This window comes from Loxodonta africana, chromosome 8 (genome assembly GCF_030014295.1).
Source record: "Loxodonta africana isolate mLoxAfr1 chromosome 8, mLoxAfr1.hap2, whole genome shotgun sequence".
NCBI classification, from domain to species: Eukaryota; Metazoa; Chordata; class Mammalia; order Proboscidea; family Elephantidae; genus Loxodonta; species Loxodonta africana.
The window spans coordinates 67,874,408-67,900,318 of record NC_087349.1 but is presented as its reverse complement, the minus strand read 5'-3'; the positions used below and the strand labels follow the sequence as shown (position 1 = coordinate 67,900,318).

Genomic DNA, 25,911 nt, shown 5'->3' with positions numbered 1-25,911 from the left:
CATCGATAAAGAACAGTAATGAATCTGTGAAACATTTCATAACGTGGATGAATCTGGAAGGCATTATGCTGAGTGAAATTAGTTCTAAAAGGACAAATATTGTATAAGACCACTATTATAAGAACTGGGGAAATAGTTTAAACAGAGAAGAAAATATTCTTTGACGGTTACAAGGGGGGGGAGGGAGGGAGGTAGAGGGGTAGTCACTAATTAGATAGTAGATAAGAACTATTTTAGGTGAAGGGAAAGACAACACACAGTACAGGACAGGTCAGCACAACTGGACTAAACCAAAAGCAAAGAAGTTTCCTGAATAAACTGAATGCTTAGAAGGCCAGCACAGCTGGGGCAGGAGTTTGGGGACCATGGTTTCAGGGGCCATCTAAGTCAATTGGCATAATAAAATCTATTATAAAACATTCTGCATCCCACTTTGGACAGTGGTGTCTGCGGTCTGAAAGGCTAGCAAGTGGCCATGTAAGATGCATCAATTGGTCTCAACCCACCTGGAAAAAAGGAGAATGAAGAACACCAAAAACACAAGGTAGTTATGAGTCCAAGAGACAGAAAGGGCCTCATAAACCAGAGAGTACATCATCCTGAGACCAGAAGAACTAGATGGTGCCTGGCTACAACCAATGATTGCCCTAACAGGGAACACAACAGAGAACCCCCGAGGGAGCAGTAGAGCAGTGGGATGCAGACCCCAAATTCTTGTAAAAAGACCAGACTTAAGTGTCAGACTGAGACTAGAAGCACCCCGGTGGTCATGGTCCCCAGACCTTCTGTTAGCCCAAGACAGGAACCATTCCCAAAGCCAACTCTTCAGACAGGGACTGGACTGGACAATGGGATAGAAAATGATACTGGTGAAGACTGAACTTCTTGGATTAGGTAGACACATGAGACTATGTTGGCATCTCATGTATGGAGGGGAGATGAGAAGGCAGGGGGTCAGAAGCTTTCCCACTGGACACAAAAAGAGAGGGTGGAGGGAAGGAGTGTACTGTCTCATTAGGGGGAGAGCAATTCGGAGTATATAGTAAGGTGTATACAAATTTTTGTATGGGAGACTGACTTGATTTGTAAACTTTCACTTAAAGCACAATAAAAAAGAAAATAACGTTTTAGTATATGTTGGTGGCCAAAGTCTGATGATTTTTGTGAAGACTATAGGATGTCTACTTCCTGCATTGTCTCTCTGGTCTGTGCTACCTTGTATTTACAAATGCTGAATAACATATGAACATTTCAGCCATTATATTTAGGAGACCAAGGACCATTGAATAAATAGAAATTTGCAGTTAAGCAATGTGGCCCAAATTCAGTAACATCACCACTTTTGTTTTTTTTGGAACATTTTATAGATAACTGATATACAATAATAACAGAAAAAACACCAGACCCTCTTCAGACATTTCCCCAGTTCTTTATGTACCCATCAAAAATACCCTAGCTTACTTAAAAAAAAAAAAAAAAATCCCTTCAGATCATTGTTCGGATGATGGTATTCCAGCTTCAGGAGCAACTGGAGAAATCACGAGAAGAAAGATTAGCACATATAACCATGTGAAAATGTAATGGCAAAAATTCTGTATAATGAAAAATGATAACTAAAATAAAAGAGGAAGACACGTAAGAAAATGCTTGCATCAAGCACAGCGGGCGTTGGATTAGTTTCAGTAGTGTACTGGGTTAATTTATGTAGTTCGTAAACACCTTAAAGAACTGATGAGAAAAATATGAAGCCTTAATAATTAAACTGGCAAAAGAAACAGTTTTCAAAAGATGAAATAAAGCTTGTCAATAAATAGAAAAACGTTTAATTCCACCATCTAATCAAAGAAATTTAAATAGAGACAATGAAGTGCTGTTTCATATTAATTATTTACATTTTAGAAACTTTGGAGCCTGGAGGTTTGTTTTGTTCGTGTGTGTGTGTTTTTTTTTAAATTTATTTTTATATTTTGGAAGCCATCTTCTAGTTCACAGTTTTTGTGTGTGTATGTGTTTCAGACTTTAAAAACCATTTCTAGGCAATTAATGTAGCAATATTAAAATGACAATAACTAGTCATAGCAGTGTAGTGGCGAAAGTGTTTTTCTCCTCATTGCCTGGAGGTAACTTGGAATAAATATTCATTTTGAAAAGCAATTATGTAATATGTAAGAGGTATTCAAATATTAAAAAATTTAATCCAATTTCTGTGAATTATGTTAGGAATGGAATGAAAAATGTAAGATGTTATATGCATGAAAATATCACTGGCAATTGTTTGGTTGTCAAGAAAAGATAATGTAATGCATTTTTGGGTAGCCTTACAATAAACAGAGCACAGGCACACACACACACACAAACACACACACACACCCCTACACTCACTTTATATGAGCCTGAATTGATGCCATCATGGCTTCTTTTTGTTTTGTTAAATAACCTGTTGTAAACCTACATTCAAATCTCATTTATTTGGTTTGCAATTTTGTTCCACAAAATATATTTTCCTAAGTCTTGCTGAAATCAAGCAATCACTCATGAGGACAGTTTGGAAAATATTCCAAAGCCCCTTGGAGAAAAGCCAGAGTGGCTGTCTCCAAATGAGTACAATGCTGTATTTGAGAACAGCAGGCTGGTTGTTAAACTAAGATGCAAAACTTGGCCTAAGCTATGAAAATGTACCTGGATTCTGCGTTCTACACAGCTGGGCTCATTACAAAAGGCAAAGGTTATCTCAGCTGCGATTTTCTTCCCTAGATTGTATGGTGAGAATGTCAATGGTAAAAGCTAAAGGTTCCCCCCTCCTCCCACCAATGGATTACCCTATTAATCTGGGAATTCTGAATAATGCATTTTATTGAGCAACCAGTCACTCCACAAGGCTGTTAAATTTTGAATAAGTCCTTTCTTTGTGACAGGGCAATGCACAAAAAGGAGAACCTGGAGAAAAAGGTTCAGAGGTACGTATACAACTGGAATGCCTGCCTAAGAAAGTAATCCCAGGATGCTAAGATTCTGTAATTGATTGTTTTGACCCCTGTAGTGCAAATGCAAAAATGACTTATATCTATCTGAGTTCTTGATGGCTCAGACAGGCAAATAGACAGGTACAGTTTTAGTGGAAATGAAAGGAGAAAATGCTCAACAGGTGTGATGATGGGACCACGGGTGGTCCACCACATGACATTCCTTGATGCTTAATTCAAGATTTGAGAAAGGCTTAAATGAGGAAAGTATTTTGCTTTACTTCTTTTTTTTTTTTTTTTTAATAGTACTTTAGATGAAGGTTTACAGAACAAACTAGTTTCTCATCAAACCGTTAGTACATACATTGTTCTATGACATTGGTTAACAACCTCAGGACATATCAACACTCTCCCTTCTCAACCCTGGGCTCCCTATTACCAGCTTTCCTGTTCCCTCCTGCCTTCCAGTCCCTGCCCCAGGGCTGGTGTGCCGGCCCCTTTAGTCTTGCTTTGTTCCATGGGCCTCTTCAATCTTTGGCTGAAGAGCGAACCTCAGGAGTGACCTCATTACTGAGCTGAAAAGGTGTCCGAGGTCCATGCTCTCAGGGTTTCTCCAGTTTCCTTCAGGCCAGAAAGTCTGGTCTTTGTTTTTGAGTTAGAATTTTGTGCTATGTTTTTCTCCAGCTCTATCTGGAACCCTCTATTGTGATCCCTCTCAGAGCAGTCAGTGGTGGTGGCTGGGCACCATCTTGTTGTGCTGGAGTCAGTCTGGTGGAGGCCATGGGAGTTGTGGTCCATTAGTCTGAAGGACTAGTCTTTCCCTTGTATCTTTAGTTTTCTTCGTTCTTCCTTGCTCCTGAAAGGGTGAGATCAGTGGAGTATTCCAGTGCCTTACTTCTTATGTTTCTTTTCGTAATAAAGAATAGCATTGAGTTTTCGTGTAAGGGGATGGAAAATATGGCAGTAGATATTGGTGATGGTTGTACACACACACACATAAGTTAGAATTCCAGGAGCATGAGAAGTCCATAGTGTAAAACTATGTTCTTTTAAATCCAACTCTACAGACAAATATATATATATATCATTCTAGCTGAATTATTATTCCTAAAATTAGAAGAGATCAGAGATTGCCTGAGAAATAACTACAGTAAATCTTTTCTTCGCATTTTCCTGGAAATTGCAGTAAGTGTAGCAAAGAGCAGGGAGTGGACAGGGAATACGAAGGAGTCCATATTACATTGCTCTTCTCTACTTGTTCTCTTGGATGCAAACCCGGGACTCAGATCCAGAGATTTTAAAATCTGTTCTCTTGGTGTTTTAAATCAACTTCATAAAAAATCTGATAGAAAGTTTGATGGTGTCAGTGGAAATTTATTCAGAAATATGTGTTTTTTTTTTAAGACACAATTTTTTAGATGTCTTATTCATGTAAGGCATACTATTAAGTCAAAATAAAACTAAGACAAAGCCCTTATATTGAAAAAAATATATAGAATATTCAAAATAGCTATAATAAGATGCAAATGGCAAAATACTGTACGAGTGGCATGAACGAAGTTGTGTAGACCTTCAAAGGAGATGGGAGCTTTAAGCGCGGGTTTTACATGATGATCTCTGAAGAAGAAGGTAGAATTGTGACAGGCAAGAGTAAACTAGGGAAGTGGAAGGGGATGGCATTCCAGATGAAGAGAATGCTGTTAGCATTCAAAGGAAGGCAATGTGTTGGGGAATGGTGACACTGGGCAACTCAAGAGGATATTGTCAGACATGGCTTGAAGGATGGGCTGGGGTCAGAGTGGGCACTCAATGCCAGCTGCAGAGTCTGGACTTTGCTAGGTCTTACACAGCCCTCAAGATTTTAGATGGACTGCATGCCCCAGTCAAAGCTGTGTATTAAGAAGGTTAATCTGACACAGTTCTACAACAGGAATTGAAGTGTAAACAGGCAGAAGGGAGGTCCATTTAGAAGAAAGTTAGTTATTACAGCCTGAATGAGAGGTATCAAGGACATTGGCTAGAGCCATGCTGGCCAATATGGCAGCCACGAGCTATAAGTTGTTACTGAGCACGTGAAACATGGCTAGTCAGAATAGAGATGAGCTGTAAAATAAGCTTAGTACAAAAAAAAAAAAAAGAATGTAAAATATCTCAATAGTTTTTCATATTGGTTATATGTTGAAATGATATTTTTGATACCTTGTGTTAGGTAACATACATTGTTAAAATTAGTTTTACCTGTTTCTTTTTTTTTTTAATGTGGCTACTTCAAAACTAAACCTGTTACCATTGAGTTGATTTTGACTCATAGTGACCCTATAGGACAGAGTAGAACTGCCCCATATAGTTTCCAAGGAGTGGGTGGTGGATTTGAACTGCCAGGCTTTTGGTTAGCAGCCAAGCTCTTAACCACTGTGCCAAATGTGGCTACTAGAGAATTTAACATTGCATATGAGGCTTGCATTTGTGGCTCACATTATACTTTTATTGGATAGTGTAGGGCTAGAGCGATGACAGAACAGAACATTGTGAGAACCTTGAAGGGGTTGAAATGATAAAATGTAGTAATTAACTCACGTGCTCAACAAATCTTTACTGAGCCCCCACTATGTCCTGGGTACTTTTTTAGGTGCTAGAGATATAGGAGTGAGCAAGACAGAGTTCTCGTATCATGAAGTATTCTGGTGTGGGGAGAGAGACAATAAATAAAAAAAAATAAGACAATTTCAGTCAATGAGAAGTGCTATGAACATATAAATCAAGGTAGTGAAGGTGTTCTAGGCAGAGGGAGCAGCAGGTACAAAGGCTCTGAGGTGAGAACAAGCTTGGAAGACTCAAAGAATGGGAAAGAAAGCCAGAACGTGTTGATGAAGAGCGGTGGGAGACGAGGCTGCAGAGACAGGCAGGTGCTAGATCCCAAAGGATTTGTAGGCAAGGATAAGGAAAGTGGATTTTAAGCTCAGGGCAGTGGGAAGCTGTTGGAGAATTTTAAATTGGTGAGATTACAGTAATGTAAGGGCTAAGTAAAGGAGAGAAAAACTAAGATGATTCTAAAACTTTTGAGTCTATGTGACTTGAAATGTGATGGTGCCATTAATAGGGATAACCCCCCCCCCAAAAAACCCAAACCATTGCCACCGAGCTGATTCCAACTCACAGCGACCCTATAGTACAGAGTAGAACTGCCCCATAGGGTTTCCAAGGAGCACCTGGTAGATGTGAACCGCCAACCTTTTGGCTAGCAGTCGTAGCCTTTAACCATTACGCCACCAGGGTGTCCGTTAATAGGGATAGGAAAGTTGAAAACGAATTTGGCAGAGACGGCTGCTAACCAAAAGGTCAGCAGTTCAAATCCACCAGGTGCTCCGTGGAAACTCTATGCGGCAGTTCTACTCTGTCCTATAGGGTCGCTGTGAGTTGGAATTGATTCGACGGCAGCAGGTTTGGTTTTGGTTTTGGATGAGTACAGTTTTGGACATCTAAAATTAGAATATTCTAAAATTAGTAATTACGATGCCTTGGAAAAAGGAAAGAAAAAAAAAGCTGATAACAATCAAACAGAAAGAAAAACAGGAAAAAAAGGTATACTATAAAAAGTAATTTTACTTGATTTTTGTGACGTTATAATGGCTCATTCCTAATTACAGTTATAATTCTTTTAACATAAAATAATGACAGAATTTTAAATATGGGTGTGTTTTAAGGGGTGGAGGGTACCCCAAGATTCCTGAGATTAGAAGTCCAGCCATTTTTAGTGCTGCAAACATGAATTATTTTAACAGAGAACCCCAGTTTAAACTGTCTGTAGCAGGGCCTTTAATGTTAAAGCACAACAGTAAGGATTAAACCGTTTATGTGAATATGTATTTCAAAACTGGATTAAATTGGAGTATAATGATATTTTTGACTAGTTCTACTTTTATCTTGTATTCTATAGTGACCATTCATTCGAACAGAAGTGTTAGTTCCTTCATGAAGTTTTCCTTTTTACCTTTTGTAACATCATCCACAGAACAAAAGTCTGTTGTGTGACTCATGTGTGACTGCAATAATAGCTTGTTTGTTGGTTTCTCCAGCTCACTTTAACTATGTCTCACAATTTTATTTTTAAACCCTGAAAAATATAGTTATGTTAAAAAAAAATGTAAATGCATTTGAAAAAAAGACTTGTTTCTTGAGAGTTAGTAATTTCCCAGTCCGTTTAATACTCAGTATTGTGTTTCTTAAAGGACTTATGGGTAGCAACACAATGGAGGAAGCTGTGCAGCGTTCCCAAGAGTGATACAGAAGAAGAGCAGAGGTGCTGGCCCCTTATTTAGCATGAGATAAAATACAGTAGCTTAAAGGTCACTGTCTCATTAGGGTTGATAAAGGAACCATTCATTTCTTTGATGTTATATATTCTAGACCTAAATTGAAAGGAGCTCCATGATGGATACAAATATTTACGCACATTGTAAAGGCCGTTAGCTCAGCTCATTTTGAAAGCCAGTTTCTCTAAGAGGCTCTGTGAAACGTTTTCAGCTGCAATAATTCATAGTTTAAAAGTCAATATAACAATTTTGAAAGAGCCATTGTAGGCCATCACTTCTACAATAAGTTTCAGCATATATATTCCCCTTCAGCTTTTTTTTTTTTCAGCTTGGGGCAGAGGATAAGAAATATCTGGGAATGAGAATAGAATGTCACAATGGAAAAATAAGGTTCTTTTCTTCTCTTCAGTAAATGCTCATTCCCCAAGTGCAAAGAGAATTGAATAGCTTACTTTCATGTTGTCCTATTTTCCAAGACTATCTTTTTTTGTTATACTTTTAAATAAAAAAATATCTAACACTTTCTTTATCTATGCCTTCTGATGTCACATTTTATTTATTCTTTTCTTTTTTTTAATTAGGGAATTCCTGGATACAAGGGTGACAAGGTAAGCTGGTAACAACAAATAGACCAGAAATTTCAGAAAGAAAAGGAGAAAACAAGTGTACTTAAATGCTTCATAAAAGTTATTTTCCTTTATTTTTATAAAGCCAAATTCCCTTATTCTTGAGTATACTCTTAGCTCTGTTAACAGAAAATAATAATAGGATTTTAGAATCCCAAGATTCCTGAGATTAGATCTCTTTTGATAGAGAACTCCATTTTAACATAGCGGAGGTATTCAGACTAAAAGTTTCTATACACAAATGGGTGCTGTAATAATACAATTAGGTTGCTCTCTGGTTGCTCAACTTCCTATGAAACCCTGAACAGGGAAGAGAGAGGATTTATCCTGATTAAGCAGGCATGAACTACTGGCTTCAGTCAGGCATCTGGGTAGTGCTTGCAGGGGGAATAAATTTGACAAACAGACAAAAGGTATGGGTTGGTGGATTATTTTATGAATACTTGAAAATAATCAAATTTTGATTCAAAAGAAATTAACAAGTTGAATTGGAGCTCAGGAAGTTCTGAGAGTACATTTCCATGGTTCATTGATAAGTCTAGCCCATAATTCTCTCATCGGAGTTTCTTTTTGAATTTAGAACATGTCTCTATCATTCATTTTGTCCTACAGGTGGTACAACCTGCAGACCTGGGCAATAGGCCCTTATGTTAGAAGGTCCTACTCTGAGTCTCCTCTGGCCTCCTCACTCCCCATCTCCCAGTAGAGCTAGGAGTCTTCCGGGCAAGAGGCCTGTGCCTCCTTCTCCTAGTCCAGGCTTTCAGTAATCAAAACCCCAGAAGTCCCTGCCAGCTGGACAAAGCCTGCTTCCAGGGCATACATAAACCCCTCTTCTATGTTCGTCTTCTCCCTGGGCTTGAAGGAAACCACATAGTAGCTGTTGGGGAAGGAGGGAGTCATAAAGGGAGCTTTGTTGTGTTGCCTGGGGCATCTTCACGTGTGTACACTTGGGCCCTGTTGCTGTGGAAGGAGTTGGAGGCAGGAAGGGAAATGGAGGCTAGACCTGGACTGATGCCTGAGAACTGTGCTCTGGCATGGACCTCTGAGGAATCCAAAAATTCTAAGTCCTTATGGTGGTATATTTATCAAGGAAGAAAGAAAGAACATAATTTATTTACTCTTTTGTTACCTTCATTTATAACTTCATTTATAACTTTAAGGGCTCTGCTTGCACTCTTGTCCCAGCCCTGCAAATACTAGGGATGAGCCTGTTGCTATCAGGTGCTGTTCTGACTCATAGCAACCCTAGGTACAACGGAACGAAACACTGCCTTGTGCCATGCTCACAATCATTGTTATACCTGAAACCATTGTAGCAACTGTGTAAATCCATCTCATTGAGAGTCTTCCTCTTTTTCACTGACCCTCTACTTTATCAAGCATGATGTCCTTCTCCAGGGACTGATCCCTCCTGATAATTTGTCCAAATTAGGTGAGATGAAGTCTTGCCATCCTTGCATCTAAGGAGGATTCTGGCTGTACTTCTTCCAAGACAGATTTGGTCCAGCAATCCTATCCTAGGAGTATATCCTAGAGAAATAAGAGCCATCACATAAATAAACATATGCACACCCACGTTCATTGCAGCATTGTTCACAATAGCAAAAAGATGAAAACAGCCTCAGTGCCCACCAACCGATGAATGGATAAACAAACTATGGTACCTACACACAGTGGAGTCACAACATGGATGAATCTGGAGGGCATTATGCTGAGTGAAATCAGTCAATCACAAAAGGACAAATGTTGTGTGAGACCGCTACTATAAAAACTCATGAAAATGTTTACACACAAAAAGAAACAATCTTTGATGGTTGCGATGAGAGGATGGAAAAAAAAATCAGAGGCTGGAAACAGAGCTAATCTGTTCATAGCTTTCTGAAGCACTTACTCACTGCAGTTCTGTAGTTTTGGCTATTCCTTGGGGATTAATGAGCCCAGTGAAAAAGAAAATGCCTTTGCAGAGGCAAGTAACATGAGCACAATATTTTCATTCATGAAAACCTTCCCCCAAAGCAAATGCTGTTCTTCAGGACCCTAAACTAACAAACCTGTCTGGACAAATGGAATGTGAATTCTCGTACGAAGAATTTTGAGTGTATTTATGGAGCTTTTCTGTTTTATATTTTGGTAGTTGACTCATTTTATTTCCATCTATCATTATTAAATTAATTGCTTCCTGATTCTTCAAGAGTGATTTTCCATTTACATTCATAAATAAATGTTCAACTTGTTGTAAGTAAAAGCTCAGTTTTACCTGGGCCAGTTTGACTCACAATGTGATGTGAAGAAAAAATAGATTTTGAACAGCAGCATACCCAGCTCTAAGAATTGCACCTCCTTTCCTGCCTTTAATGCCAGCAATAGCCCAGGCGGTACTCTAGACGGAAGTGTTGGGTTAAGGAGACATAACTTGCAGACCAAGACAGTGTGCCTTATTCAGCTTTGGGTGTCTGATAAAAAACATGGACTTGGGAGTCTAACAGATTCAAATGTATGTTCACTGGCAAGCTATTTAACATTTCTGAATCTCATTTTCCTCATCTCTGAAATATATATATATTTCATATAAATATGTACACATATTTCATATATATACATATACACATACACCTTGCAAGGCTGTTTTGAGGGTTTCAATAATATAGAAGACCTTGCACAAACTACGTGGCTGCAATTATGATTTCCTTCCTTAGAATATTGCTACTCAAAGTGTGGTCTGCAGACTAGCTGTCAGTCTACAAATTGTTTCTATTTTGCAATAAGATAAACCGTACTCCAGAATATAAATCCACTATATTACTAAATACATTTTAGTTCAGCTGACATTTATTTTTTATAAAAAGACTTCCTGGAAGCAGTGCATTGATTTACATTCTAGCACAAGTTCCTTATGTCATTGTGTAGCAGCACTTTGAGTTGCGTGTTCTAGAGCAGCACATGGATGATAAAGCAGCAACAGAAGCAGAAATTAATAGTGAGGGCACTGGACCAGAAATCAGAGCTCTCCTGTGCCATTGGCTAGCATGTACATTTAGGTAAATCATTTAGCTTCTTCAGTTGGGTTTCCTTATCTTAAAAATAGAATTACCTTGAGGCTCAGAGTAAGTAATCTAGATGAAAGCACTTCGAAAAGTCTTGAAGTGCTTTATAAGCAAGAGATGGTATTATGATTATGAAATTTTAGTCACTTTTTAAATTGACTTTGTTTCTTTTCAGTTCTAATTATTTGAAGTCTTAAAAGTCTAATATTGTAGATTAGTATTCAGAGGTCCCAATTCTCACTCTACCCAAGAAATTGTTTAACCTTTCTAAATCACAATTTTTCAGCCCTTAAAATTGGGATAATAATTTCTCCCTTAGATAGTTAATGTCAGATGAACTGAGATAAAGTCTGTAAAATGTTATTAATAAACTGTAAAACATAATCCAAATGTTACTTTTTTCATTAACATCCCAGGGAAGGCAGGAGAGTAGAGCTTGATGATGGAAAATATTTAGCTGGCTTGCCACCATGCCCCATTCTCTCTTCCACAGCAGACCTTGCTATTCATCACAGCACCATTTCCCATCAAACCATGACACAGTCTTAGAACCATTCTCTCACAGTTAACTAGGCAAACACTACTAAGTGACCAAGTTTGGTGCTCAGGCCAGAGCATGCTGTAGTGGAAAAAATAGGGATTCCGAGTCAGACAAGACTTGAGTTCAGACCTTGATTCTTCTTCTTACTACTTATGTGATCTCAGAAGGCTATCTTGTTGAGCTTAAATTTTCTCATCTATAAAATGAGAATTATAAAACCAATCTCCTTGGGCTGTTATGTGAATTCAACTAAATTACATATGGTAGATGCTCAGTAAACCTTAGCTCTTTTTCTTCCAATTTCATCAGTCTCTCGCAAATGTTAATCCCTGTTAGGTGGTATCACTGATTTGATCCTTTCAGGTTAAGTATGACTTATGGATAGCAATTATCAATCAACAATATTGAGGATAAAGTTGTGTGGAAATCATCAGAGTGTTTATAGTATAAGATTCTGCCATGAATCTTTAAAATAATCTTAACCTTGAATGACTTCAAATGTCTTCTTATTTTACTTATTTGTTAGGGTGAACATGGAGAATGTGGTAAACCAGGAATTAAAAGTGACAAAGTAAGGAACATATTTTTAAAATGCTAACAGCTGTGATCCATTTTGAGTTGAGTTTTCTTAAGAGAAAATTCCTGGGATGAATTATGTTGGTCTCACTACTGGAGTTGCAGAGGCAATGGCTTCACTTTCGCATCTAAAATATGAAGTAGAAAACAAAGCAATAGCTAACTTTAGTTCATGGAGCCTCCAAACGCCTTTGTTATGGATCATTAAGACTTTGTGTTGTGACACCCTAACCTTTGAGGCCAGGCCTACTGAGTGTTATGGTGAAAGAATAATTTCACCAGCACAATCAACTCCAGGTCCAATCAGGGCAGAGTTGAAGTGCTTTCCAGAGGTAAACGCTGAAAACAGGCACTTTTCCACAGTAGAGTGGAGAACTCTATGAAATAGTGATAAACAGTGTTGCAGATAAATAATCATTTAAAATTTTGAAAATGCAGCAAGGCATAGACAATTGGGTAGGTATTTATCTTCAGTTAAAAAATAAATATGAATAGATTACTTAAGCTGGAACGACATGAGTATGTGGAAGTTACTTAATGGACTGGAAAGTAAATATATCTCATAAAAACATAGTGATAATGAGGCCAAAAAAGTACAGAATAAAAATAAATAATTTTCATTATAGTTAATAACTATTAATAGCATGTCACCAAGATACTAAATTTCAATGCCTACATTATAGTTATAGGAGGGAGCCAAGGGGAGAAAATGAGGCAGAATGTGAAAGGAAGAGAATAAAATAACGGCAATGGCTCATGTAACTAAACACTTTAAATAGCCCAAGACTTTCTGAAAGCTGTTAAACTACCAAAGAATTAAAGGTCAGGTGAATCTGCAAAATATAGCCTTGGTAAATTTTTCTTGGCAAAATGAAAAGTGTGATAATGAGTGGGCTCTTCCTGGAGGATGTTTGAATTTGGCAGATTGACATGGATACAAGGAAATTCAGAAGAAGGGCCAAATACAGAATAGAACAAAAATGAAAGTCAAACCATAAACTGGGAAAAATATTTGAAATAAATATGACTGGTGGAGTTACTATCATATTTCATTGACTAAGATGCCAAACAACAAAATGCCAGAGATTGTTAAATGCTTCATTATCTTCTGTGCCAGCAAGCAAGAAAAAAACACTGCCAATTATAAATATAAGATGCAATTGATTGGAAAACATACCCCAATGTCAGAAATGCAAAAATGTGAAAAAAAAAAGTATCTTAGAGTCAATGAAATACACTGTCCTTGACATAGGGTTGCTATGAGTTGGAATTGACTCTATGGCAATGGGTTTGGTTTTGACATGGAGGGTATACACAAATCCAAAGGAAAAACATGCCAAGAGCATGAAGAGACACAAAAGAAATACAAATAAATAATAAATGAGAAAAATAGCTGGACACATTAGCAACTAGGTAAGTGAAATTATTAAAACCTGTCAGATTTGCAAACACTAAAGTAATCAGTGCTGATGAGTTGCCATGAGATGAGGATGAGCTCTCTCATACTCAGATCGTTGGAATGAAAGTTTGAATAAAATTTATGAAGGGAAGTTTCTCTATTTCCATATGTGGTGTGAGAGACAGAAGGCGAGCAATAGAGAGCATTGAATATGCTGATAGTCCATGATTCAGTCATTTCCTTCTACGAACCTGGATTTTGACTCCTAGCGACCCTGTAGGACAGAGTAGAAATGACCCATATGGTGTCCAAGGAGCAGCTGATAGAGTCAAACTGTAGCCAGCTGAGCTCTTAACCGTTGTGTCACCAGGGCTCCTCTAAGAACCTACCCTTAGGAAGGAATCAGATGTTGGACCAAGATTTATACACAAAGGTATTCATTATTACTTAAGATAGCAATCATCAGAAACAATTCAAATGTCAAAACTAGGGAAATGAATAAGTAAATTATGATAGATTCTTATTTTTGAATATTATTCAATTTACTAACAGATATTAATGACATGAAAAAATAATTTTGATATGATGTAAAGCCAAATAAGTAGGACACAAAATTGGATATACATTTTGATCAAATTATTTGAAGAAAAATCTATTGGGAGTAAAATGTTATTGTTGCTTAAAATGTTAACAGCTGTTGTCTCTGCATTTTAAAAAAAATTATGTACCTTTTTCTATAATTCTCAAAGTATCTATCTTTGGCTATACTTTGGTAAGCAGAAAAAAAGAAATATGAGAAAAGAAAGACTAGGCTAGATTATACTTCCCTAAAAATGAAATTTAAGGGTTTCCTAATTATGGAACATATTGAAATATTTTCTATTAGAAAACTGTTCAATATAAACAGTGTTTTCCTAAGGGTTGCTATGAGTCAGAATTGACTCGACGGCGCTGGGTTTGGTTTTTTTGGTTTTACATCTTGAAGAGAGGCAAAAGAGTGATCTAGATATCACAGGAACTCACTAAACTGTTAGTTTAACTGCATTGCCCACTGGAAGAAAATGGTATTCTGTGAAGGTTACTGCCTTCTAAGGAATTTTGTGGAAAACAAAAAAAAATTTCTTTTTAACCTCTGATCAAAATCTCAACGTACAAGAAAAGGACTTTCATCTAAAATTGCGTTTTCATGGAGTTTGTTTACTAAAGGGAAGTTTGACCTCTAGTTGGCTTATTTATTAGGATCATTTCATTAACAATGAACTTGCTGATTTTGATTGAGTAACCGGGAAGATAGGCCTTTACCAAGGACACATTCCCTTCCCTTCCACCTAAAATCACTGCATTATGAAGATGGATATTTAGAGCAGTTTATTGCCCTTTTTATTGCACAGGGATACCCAGGGCCATATGGACTAAAGGGATCCAGAGAACTTTAGGCAAGAAGGTCAAAACCAAGTCCAAGTCTGAAGCTGGGGCAGTAGTCAAAACAGGAGAACACACAGAGAATATATTTTGGGGATTACAACATCTTTTCAGCAGTAGAGAAAATAAAACTGTATCAACAGAAGGGGTCATAATAGCCATTTATCCAATTTGTTCCCCAACATTGGACTCTCTGTCATCTCTACTTGATGACAGACTGCCCTTTGCTTGCCTATCGCCAGTGTCCAGCTTATTCTGTTTAGTATAGTTCTCAATGCCCAAGTAATTAAGAAATAAAGTTCTGGCTTTCAGAATGACTTATTTATCATCTTCATTCTATATTATAATGAATGGATAAATATGTAACTGTATTGATTTAGTGGAAGCAGATTCTGGGAAACTCATTGAATACAAGGCAATCGCAATAAGTCTTTACTGCATAAAACCCCATATAGAGTAATTTCAGTAAGTAGACAGCGTATTTGTTTTTATTTTTGCTTCTAATTAATAGGCAGGGTTAGAATAAGCTATCTCAAGTAAATTTGAGATAACCTGGAATTAAAAAAATGGATTTTAAGAATGATTTTCTTTTTTTAAAAAAATAATTTGTATTGTGCTTTAAGTGAAAGTTTACAAATCAAGTCAGTCTCTCACATATAAACTTATATACACCTTACTACATACTCCACTTCCTCTCCCCCTAATGAGTCAGCCCGCTCCCTCTTTCCAGTCTCTCCTTTCGTGACCGTTTTGCTAGTTTCTAACCCCCTCTACCCTCCCATCTCCCCTCCAGACAGGAGATGCCAACACAGTCTCAAGTGTCCACCAGATGCAAGTAGCTCACTCCTCATCAGCATCTCTCTCCAACCCATTGTCCAGTCCAATCCATGTCTGCTGAGTTGGCTTCAGAAATGGTTCCTGTCCTGGGCCAACAGAAGGTTTGGGGACCATGACTGCTGGGATTCTTCTAGTCTTAGTCAGACCATTAAGTCTGGTCTTTTTATAAGAATTTGGGGTCTGCATCCCACTGTTCTCCTGCTCCCTCAGGGATTCTCTGTTGTGCTCCCTGTCAGGGCAGTCATCAGTTGTAGCTGGACACCATCTAGTTCTTCGGATCTCAGGATGATGTAGTCTCTAGTTCATGTGGCCCTTTCTGTCTCTTGGGCTCATAATGACCTTAAGAATGGTTTTCTTAATTTCTTCTTCTACATGTGCCTTACCAATGGCATTTAAAATTTGGGTTATAAAAGTTCATTGCATAAAATGTGGATAAATATAAGCTAAGATTTATCGTGACAACCGTAAACTCTGAGATCACAGGCATAATTTTAGTGAATTTAAGCAAAATACAATTGGTTAGAAGTCCATAATATTATAGATAACTGAAGCATGTTGTTCCTTTTCGTTGCTGCTCATTGTCAGGCGGTTTCCAATTTTTGCATAATGCATTTTGGGACATTGTGGTTGCACTGTATAGCCTGCATTTACTATGTGTAGTCGCTAGATGAACTGTTATATCGATGAGGTAATTTTACCCTGAAACAGTCGTTCCCAAACTTTGCTGCATATTAGAATCACCTAGAGAGCTTTTGGAGCTTTTTTGGAGCCATGGTCGTACAGTGGTTAAGGGTTTGGCTGCTAACCAAAAGGTCGGCAGTTCAAATCCACCAGGTGCTCCTTGGAAACCCTACAGGGCAGTTCTACTCTGTCCTATATGGTTGCTATGAGTTGGAATCGGCTCAATGGCAAAGGGTTTGGGTGTTTTTCTTTTTTTTTTTTTGGTTATAGGGTCACTATGAGTTGGAATAGACATGATGGCAATAGATTATATTTAAGAGACCTTTTAAAATTCCCTCCACCTAGGTGCACCCATTACCAATTAAATCAGAGTGTCTTGGGATGGGAGCCAGGCCTCAATGGTGCTATTGATCTCCAGGTGACCCCAATGTGCAGCAAAGTTTGGGAACTACTGCCCTAATGTTTTGATAAACTGATTTAGGTGAGTAGATGAAGGAATGAAAGTTAAAAAATTAAAGTTTGAGAAAACTGATAAAGTCCTAAGTAGTTAAAAAGAGGGAATGGCTATTTTTGCATTGCTACTATAATGCAGTTAGAAGAGCTATGCATTTTATCTAAATTACAGAATTTGTATTTTTCTATCACTGCAAGTAGTTAATGCTCAATAACATGGAATGACACTTTAAGGTATCTGTTCAAGTTAGACTTATCCCATGGATTTCAGAAAATGATTTGGATCAGTGTTTTCCAGTCTGGAATCTTGTTCCTTTGAAGTTCTAGTGGGGCTGGGGGTGAGGGGGCAGTTGAAGTGTTAATTTCAGTATTTCAAAAAAGTCTATTGAAAATGATACTTTTACCCAAGATTTCCTAGATAGTACCTAGTACTCCTTTGCTTTGACTTGGAATTATGTCAGGGCAAGGCAGTAACTCTGGTTATCACAGGATTATCAGAAGCTCCAACCTTCAGTTAGAGATGTCTTAGCTATAAAAAACATAAAGACAAACTAATTTTTAAAAAAGTTGTTTGATAGGCAAAGCTTTTCTAAAAAGGGGTCCATCCAGCATGGGAACAAGATTGGAAGATACAAGTTTAGAAAACAAAAGCCTCATTAATAAATGTTTGCACTCAGTGTAAATGCTATTTTAGAAGCTGCTTGGAATTTTTATCTCATCTCATTTCTCAGTCTCATGTAATCCTAATTTAACTGTGAATTACAGTCTGACTTCAAACCCCAGGCTCTCTAGAGACCCTAAGGAATGACCCATTCCTGGTTGGCCTTTTGCACACACAACTAATTCTTGATTTTCGTCTTGGAGCAGGCTATTAGTGGATCTTGAGGGGATCCAGGCCCAAAGGGATTTCAAAGCAATAAGGTAAGGTTCGTCCTCCCTCTAGTCAGCTATGGTAACACATGTTTTCATTAGATGGAAATCAGTGGGCTGTTTGAGGAAGTATCTTTGGAAATGTATAATAATCTGCATGTGTATATACAGAATCATGTTCAAGTACATGGAGGGTCAGGGGCGTAGCTTTATTTTTTTATTATTATATATTCTTCAGGGAGACATTATTTAATATAAGTTATTATTCAGAATCTTTGCTCTATTTTCTTTCCATTTTTTCCCTTTAGTCTTGTCACAACTGACTAGAAACTGAAAAGAGATAACAAGTAGCACAATTCAAATCACTCTATGTTCCACATGTAACACCACTTCAATAGAAATCTTATGACAAGGGCACTTATAAAAGAATTCAAGCGTTTTTGATGACACAGCTGTCACCTCAACCATGCGTGCCATGCCTGTGATGTCATTCTATAAATAATCACACAAGACAGGGAAAGGTTGCATAAGAGCCTAATAGAATCAAAAGATGTTAAGAAGAAGGATCTTTAGAAAACCTGGTTATAAGGCTTCATTTTCTGATGAGAATGGCCATTAATTTGTGGGAAATCTGCTCTTTGTTTTTTATTGTTGTAAAAAAATATATAACACAACATTTGCAAATTTAACGTTTTTTATGTGTACAATTTAGTGACATCCATTACATTAATCAAGTTGTGCAACCATCACCAATGTCCATTGCCACATTTTCCATCACCATAAACAGAAACTCAGTGCCCCCTAAGCAATGACCTCTCCTTCCCTCTTTCTCCTGCCCCTGGTAACCAAAAAACTTGTCACTGTCGAGTTGATTCCAACTGATAGTGACCCTATAGGACAGAGTAAAACTGCCCCGTAGAGTTTCCAAGGGATGGCTAGTAGATTCGAACTGCTGGCCTTTTGGTTAGCAGCCAAGGTCTTAACCACTATGCCACCAGGGCTTCTCTGGCAGGGCTCCCTCCCCCTACCCCCATCCCATCCCTGGTAACCACTAATAAACTTTGGTCTCTATACATTTGCTTATTCTAGATATTTCATATGAATGAGATCATATACTGTCCTTTTGTGATTGACTTCCTTCACTCAGTATAAAGCATTTTAGTTCCTTTTTACCTCTTCCCAATGTGTAGTAAATTTCACGGATACAGTAAATATCCAATAAATGGGATTGACTTAGTGGCTGGAGATCTGTGGAATCTGTGGGTGCAGTAACAACAGAAACTGCTTTCCCAGCCTGACCGTAGATAAGGCCAATCCTTTAAGTGTGGTATTAACGCAGTGGTTAAGAGCTCGGCTGCTAACCAAAAGGTTGGCAGTTCAAATCCACCAGCCTCTCCTTGGAAACACTATGGGTCAGTTCTACTTGGTCCTGTAGGGTCACTGTGAGTTGGAATTGACTCAACAGCATTTTTTTTTTTTTTAATTTAAGTTGTGGGGAGCAGTTGTGCTGCTTGAGTGTTCTTTCTCCAGAGAGAGGAAAGCAAACGACAGGTGTAGTATTTTTAATGAGATAATGACAACGTGTGATTCCCAGGCCACTTTTAATTGGCAAATTAAAATAGAATGGTCTTTGCAGCGGGAGCGTGCCTAAGCTTCATCTGGGGAAATTGTCTTTTTCCAGTCCTTGCCTATGATTAATTCTTTCTGGGGGAAAGAAGTCATTCCTTTGAGCACTGAATAGAATTTTTCATAAAATTGCGTTGGTTATAGGTAATATCCAGCAGCAAGAAAAAAAAAATTTTTTTTGACAGTTTACAAAGATTTCTAGGACTGTTTGGCTACTCAAGATCATTTTCATTTGTGAAAAAAGAGGCTTAAAATCAGGGCTCAGGCTTCAGGCTTGCAACAGCCATCAAATTATAGCGCTTTAGAGGCACAAAGTATGTTAGAAATCATACTATTCCAATGTGCTTATCTTAGAAAATGAGATGAAGCTTGGATCAAATGGCTTGCCTGGGCGGAGGCACAGCCCAGCTCTGTCAGTTCCGCAGGGTATCTGAGGAGGACTGAGCTGGGAGGAGGTCAGGCAGCTGTGGGTGATGTTGGTGAGGAGAGGTGACAGGTCTATCATTTGACCACTTCTCTTTATGTTTCATAGTCTGACCGCTTAGTTTTTAATCACAAAATCACACCAGGTCTTTTCACCTTAGTGTTAATAGTCATTGAAAAGATGGTCGTTTCTAGAGAATACTGGAAGTTGTTGGGAGGGGGTGAGGTGGCCATCAGGTGGCGTCCCTATTTTCCTCCTGTTTACATTTATGGTCACTAATTTAGTGATCTCTTGACTCTTACTTCAAAGCTATTACTAATTTCTGGATGATTTCTACTTACTGGATCTGTCACCAAGAGACCCATGTCACATTGCTCATTACTAATTTTTTCTATTTTATACATTTATTATTGTATTGTCTTAAGAGTTAGGTTTCAGGAAATGATTTCATCTGACCTTTCAGAACATATGTCTAAATTTTGAAGACTTAATTAAATATTTTGTTTGTAAGTCTGGAGATGTTATGTTATATAGTTACTTATTACTTTTCATCCATTAACATTTTATTAATGTTTTTTAACAAATTGTTATTGCAAATTGTGCAAGAAAATCTCTATTATTCAGTAATTCTATATTTTCTGCATATAATTATTTGTAATTTCTATTATAATTGCCAACATTTATTTATTGTGCACCTACCACTTACAGGAACAGTTGTAAATACCCATTTAATGCTAATAATCACCTTTTGAGGCGTGATCTGTTCTTAGGTCAGATGAGGCCATTAAGGCACACAGTTTAAACAACATGTCCAAGTTGCTAAAGTAAGGGACAGAGCCAGAATTCAAACTCAGCTAGTCTGCTCTTAGCACAATATTGTATTTACTCCCTTAGGGAAGAAAAAAACTGATTTCCCAGGTATTTGGCTTGAGATAAATGCATACTTTTTACAGTACAAAAATTGACTCTATCTCCCCTTCTGGTATGATTTGGTTAGTACAGACAACCCGTTGTTCACCTGAAATGCAAGGAAAGAAAATAGGGAGTTATGGGGGAAAAGGAACCACTGATGCTAATTGTACATTTTCATATATTATGTCTTTTACACCACCTTAGAGACCTTCAGACTTGTAACATTTGCAAGGATTCCATGAGAGTTTCTAGATGGGGCCTGCCTATGTCTTTGCATTTATGGATGGTCTTTCTCATTACTACAAAAACAATCACTTTTTGTTGCTCTAGTGGCTGGATTATCTTCATCAAAGCATTTGCAGAAAAAGTGGCTGAAGAACAAAAGGGAAAAAATAATGTATTAAATCAAGGAAAAATGTGGTTTTGGTCAAATTTCTCAAATTGTTTCTATTATTAATATTTTCCACATGCAAAGTAGCACCTATTCTGGCCTGAATGCCCTTGTTGCCATAGAAACAAAACAGATGTTACTCAAAATGAAGCTTTAGCTCCAAGGCCACCTCAGCTTCTCCCATACACAAGGGTCATAATAAGAATATCATGTTGATTTGTGAAATCATTTAGAATTAAAATCATGCCAGTGCCTGAGAAACCTTATCCTTAGGATCAAACTGAAAATTAACTCAGGACATAGCTCTATGCTCTGAGTAAAGGCTGAGCCCCCAAGAGCCCTATGCTGACTTCTATGAGGTCCTTGTGGTGTCTCAGGTTTCAGTCACATCTAGCAGTAGAATGGACCCTCTAATAACTAGAAAGAATGGATCAAGATTGTCAGGCCTTCCAAACCACGGGGAACGAATGACCAAAGTTAGTTTTGAACAAGCAAATATGGTAGAACACTGGGTGTGCCAAGTCCCTGTTAGGTAATTTTTGCCATTTCTTGAGGTTTTTCTGAGGTTATTTCTGAAAGGCATTTCCTTCTCAAATCTCATGCAAATTTCCTCTTTTCAAGACTCTGTTTGTGCTTGCAGGAAGAGGGACTGCTCACTGGCATGTGTAGGAAAGAGCTGTGACACTTTGAAGTATCCTAGCACTAGAGTTTAATGCTAAGGCTGAAAGTACACTAGGAAATGTCCCTGGTGTATTTTCCCAAGGCAAAGTACCATATGTTAAACCTCACATAATTAAAAAATACTGTGATATATTATTTATTAATTTATCTGAATAGATGAATTTCCTCTCCTAACCTCTTCCATTGTTTTTTTTTTTTTTTTTTAACCTCTTCCATTGTTCTACTGCAGGGCATTTATAATATTTTCTACAGGTTTTTTTTTTTTTTCCAACCTAAGTGTTTTCTCCTTGCTCTATACTCAAGTGTAAGAAATTCAAAGTTCTTTTACTTGTGGGACTTGGTCTTGGTCTTACTTCCTGTTCAGCTTAGCTTGTGAGGCATGAAGAAAACCTATAGAGAAATAGCAATTGTCTGGTCCAGTTTAAAAAACAGAGATGGCCAGGGTAAATAATCTCCAGTGAATCAAATATCCATTCAAGATGAACAAAGGACCCAGTGTTAATGGATAAACTGAAACCATGTTTCAAGAGGAGTGTTGCTATTGTATGCCTTCGAGCCCATTTCGACTCATAGTGACCCCATATGACAAAGTAGAATTGCCATATAGAGTTTCCTAGGCAGAAGTCTTTACTGGAGCTGATTTCTAGGTCTTTTCTCTGGTGGAGCAGCTGGTGGATTCAAACCGCTTACCTTTCAGTTAGCAGCCAAGTGCTTAACCATTGCGCCTCCAGGGCTGAGTTAATGGGTGTAAATTAAACATTTAACCCCACCCCATAGAGTTCTGCACCACACAATTCTTGTACACTCTACAGAACTGTTCTTATCCTACACTGTCAAACCTCCATTCCATTTTTTGAGGTTCCCAAACACAGGAAATATTTTCCAAGTGCTTATCCAGAAATTAAGTAAACAATAGCTAAATGTACACACACTGAAATTAAAATTATAAAGCTAGTAAACATCCCTACATAACATCCTGGTTTTTTTTGTTTTGTTTTGTTTTAAATGTGTCACAAAAAGAGATTAGTTTTACCAAGAGGGCTAACAACTTTTGATATCTGGGGCTAGGAAGGCACATGGAGGTACTTCAGGTAGCTGTCAGTGTGCTCAAGTTTCCATTCTTTTAGCTCTTCAATGCATTATACCTTTAAACATTGCTAGCCTTCTTTCACCATGGCCATGTAGCAGATTCTGAGATCAAGAAGTGTGAGGCTTCCTACTTTGTTCTTCTTCAATAATGCTTTACTTATCCATGTCCTCTTCTTTTCTGTATAGTTTGTGATTAGTTTTTCCATCTTGTTAAAGAATGCTGTTGGAAATTGGATTGGGATTGTATTATATCTATAAATCGCTTTGGGTAGCATTGACATTTTCACAATGTTAAGTCTTCCTATCCAAGAACAGGGTATGTTTTTTCATTTATATAGGTCTTGCAGTAGTGTTTTGTAGTTTTCTTTGTATAGGTCTTTTATGTCCCTGGTTAGATTTATTCCTAAGTATTTTATTTTGGGGGGACTATCATTAAAAAAAAAAAAAATTTTTTTTTATTTTATTATAAAAGGTATTGTTTTTCTGATTCCCTTTTCAAGGTTCTCTTTGTTGGTGTCATGAATTGAATTGTGTCCCCCAAAAATATGTGTCAACTTGGTTGGGCCATGATTCCCAGTATTGTGAGATTGTCCTCCATTTTGTGATTGTAATTTTCCTGTGTGTTGTAAATCTTAATCTCCCCTTGTGGTTAATTAGGCAAGATTAGATTATGTAAAAGAGGATTAGGATGGGATGTAACAACCTTACTCAGGCCACATCTCTGATCCAATCTAAAGGGAGTTTCCCTGGGGTGTGATCTGCACTACCTTTTATCTTACAAGAGATAAAGGAAAGGGAAGCAAGCAGAGACTGGGAGACCTCATACCACCAAGAAAGCAGCACTGGGAGCAGAATGCGTCCTTTGGACCCAGGGCCCCTGTGTCTGGGAAGCTCTTTGACCAGGGGAAGATTGATGACAAGGACCTTCCTCCAGAGCTGACAGAAAGAAAGCCTTCCCCTGGAGCTGATGCCCTGAATTTGGATTTGTAGCCTACTAGGCTGTGAGAGAATAAATTTCTCTTTGTTAAAGCCATCTACCTGTGGTATTTACAACACTGGATAACTAAGACAGTTGGAGTATAGGAATCACATTGATTTTCGTATGTTAATCTTATATTCCGCTACTTTGCTGAATCCTCCTATTAGTAACAGTAGCTTTCTTGTGGAGTCTTTGGGATTTTCTATGTATAGGATCATATCATCTGCAAATAGTGATAGTTTTACTTCTTTCTTGCCAATTTCAATGCCCTTCATTTCCTTTTCTTGCCTAATTGCTCTAGGTAGGACTTCCGGTACAATGTTGAATAAGCCAAAACTCAAACCCATTGCTGTGCAGTCTGATAAAGAAAGGGTGATAAATCCTCGTCTAATTCCCATTTTTAAGGGTAATATTTTCAGTCTCTCTTCATTGAGAATAATGTTGACTGTTGGTTTTGTGTAAATGCTCTTGATTATATTGAGGAATTTCCCTTCTATTCCTATTTTGCTGAGAGTTTTTTTCAGGAATGAGTGTTGGACTTCATCAGATACCTTTTTTGCACTGATCGAGATGCTCATGTGTTTCTTTTGTTTAATTTTATTTATGTGGTGGATTACATTGATTGATTTTCTAATGTCGAACCATCCTTGCATATCATGTATGAATCCCGCTTGGTCGTGATGTATTTTTCTTTTTCTTTTTGATACGTTGTTGAATTCTATTGGCTAAATTTTGTTGAGAATTTTTGTGTCTATATTCATGAGGGATGTTTGTCTTTAATTTTCCTTTTTGGTAGTGTCTTTGCCTGGCTTTGGTATCAGGGTTATTCTAGTTTCATAGCATGAGTTCAGAATTCCTTCCTTTTCTGTGCTCTGAAATAGTTTGAGTAGTATTGGCGTGAACTCTTCTGTAAATGTTTGGTAGAATTCTCCAGTGAATCCTTTCAGGCCAGGGCTCTTTTAGCTAGCCTTTCTTTCAGATATGAACCAGTGGCAAGAAAATTGGACAGATATGTGCAGGTCCATCACTGCTTTAAAAAAAAATCCAAAGCAGAATATCTAGCGACAGTAGGTCAGAAATACCATTTTCACATCTGAGAGATAAAAAAATTATTATATGTCCACTAATTTGCATATTCACACATATTTTTCCTCTAGGTATTTACATTTCTTTTTGTAAACATTTACATGACATATTTGCCAACTTAACATTTTTCTTGTGTACAATTTAGTGACATCAGTTACATTTATCATGCTGTACAACTGTTACCAATAAAAAAAATTTTTTTTTTTACCAATATCCGTTGCTAAATTTCCCATCACCATAAACAGAAACTCAATTCTTCCCAAGATAAACAACAACTAAATATTTGCTGAATGAGTGAATGAATGAAAGAACAGATAAGTAGAATGAGTTGTCAACAGTATCATATTGCAGACAGGTCACATCTTTTGTAGGAAGGAGCCTAAGAAGGGGTCACGTAATTTGGCAATTGTGAGGTCTTTGGAAACCTTTGAAAGAGTAGTTTCAAAAGAGAAGTTGGCAGATGGCAACCGGTTGTGGAGGAAATCAGATAGAAGGGTGCAGCTGACAGGAATGTTGACCATTGTCCTAAGACATTTGGGTAATAAAAAGGACAGTGTTGACATACTGATCAAAAGTTTCTTGTGCATTAAATAAGCTATTGTATTATTTTAAAAGTGTCATGAAGACTTAGGACTTAAAAATATTATAATTTCACATATGTAACTTAGGGTCTTGCATTTTCTATAATGTTAAAAATTTTACTAGAACAGAAAAAACACTAATGAAGATTCAGTATTTTTTTAAAACACATCCTTGTGTTGATCATTATTTAAATACTTGCTTTGGCTTAACATTAGCTTAGTAGCTTTAGTAGGCCAGCCTACTAAATGTAACTAATATTTCAACTTTGTTTTGGAAGTAGTTCAGTATCACAGATACGAACAACTATAAAAAAAATTTTAACTTTTCATTCAAGCAAGCATCTTGAGTAGTTTTAGTTTAGCTCTCACTCAATTAAACATATTAAATATCTCCTAACATCATGATCTTGTTTTCAA

At 37.4% G+C, this 25,911-nt stretch overlaps 1 protein-coding gene across 1 annotated transcript in view; it reads left to right on the top strand.

Moving 5' to 3' along the window:
• Positions 1-25,911, top strand: part of COL28A1 (collagen type XXVIII alpha 1 chain) — a 199,001-nt gene that overhangs the window by 21,273 nt on the left and 151,817 nt on the right. The window contains 4 exon segments of the mRNA XM_064290408.1: positions 2,916-2,957; positions 7,858-7,884; positions 12,014-12,058; positions 14,854-14,895. Coding sequence (XP_064146478.1) covers positions 2,916-2,957; positions 7,858-7,884; positions 12,014-12,058; positions 14,854-14,895 — 156 coding nt within the window.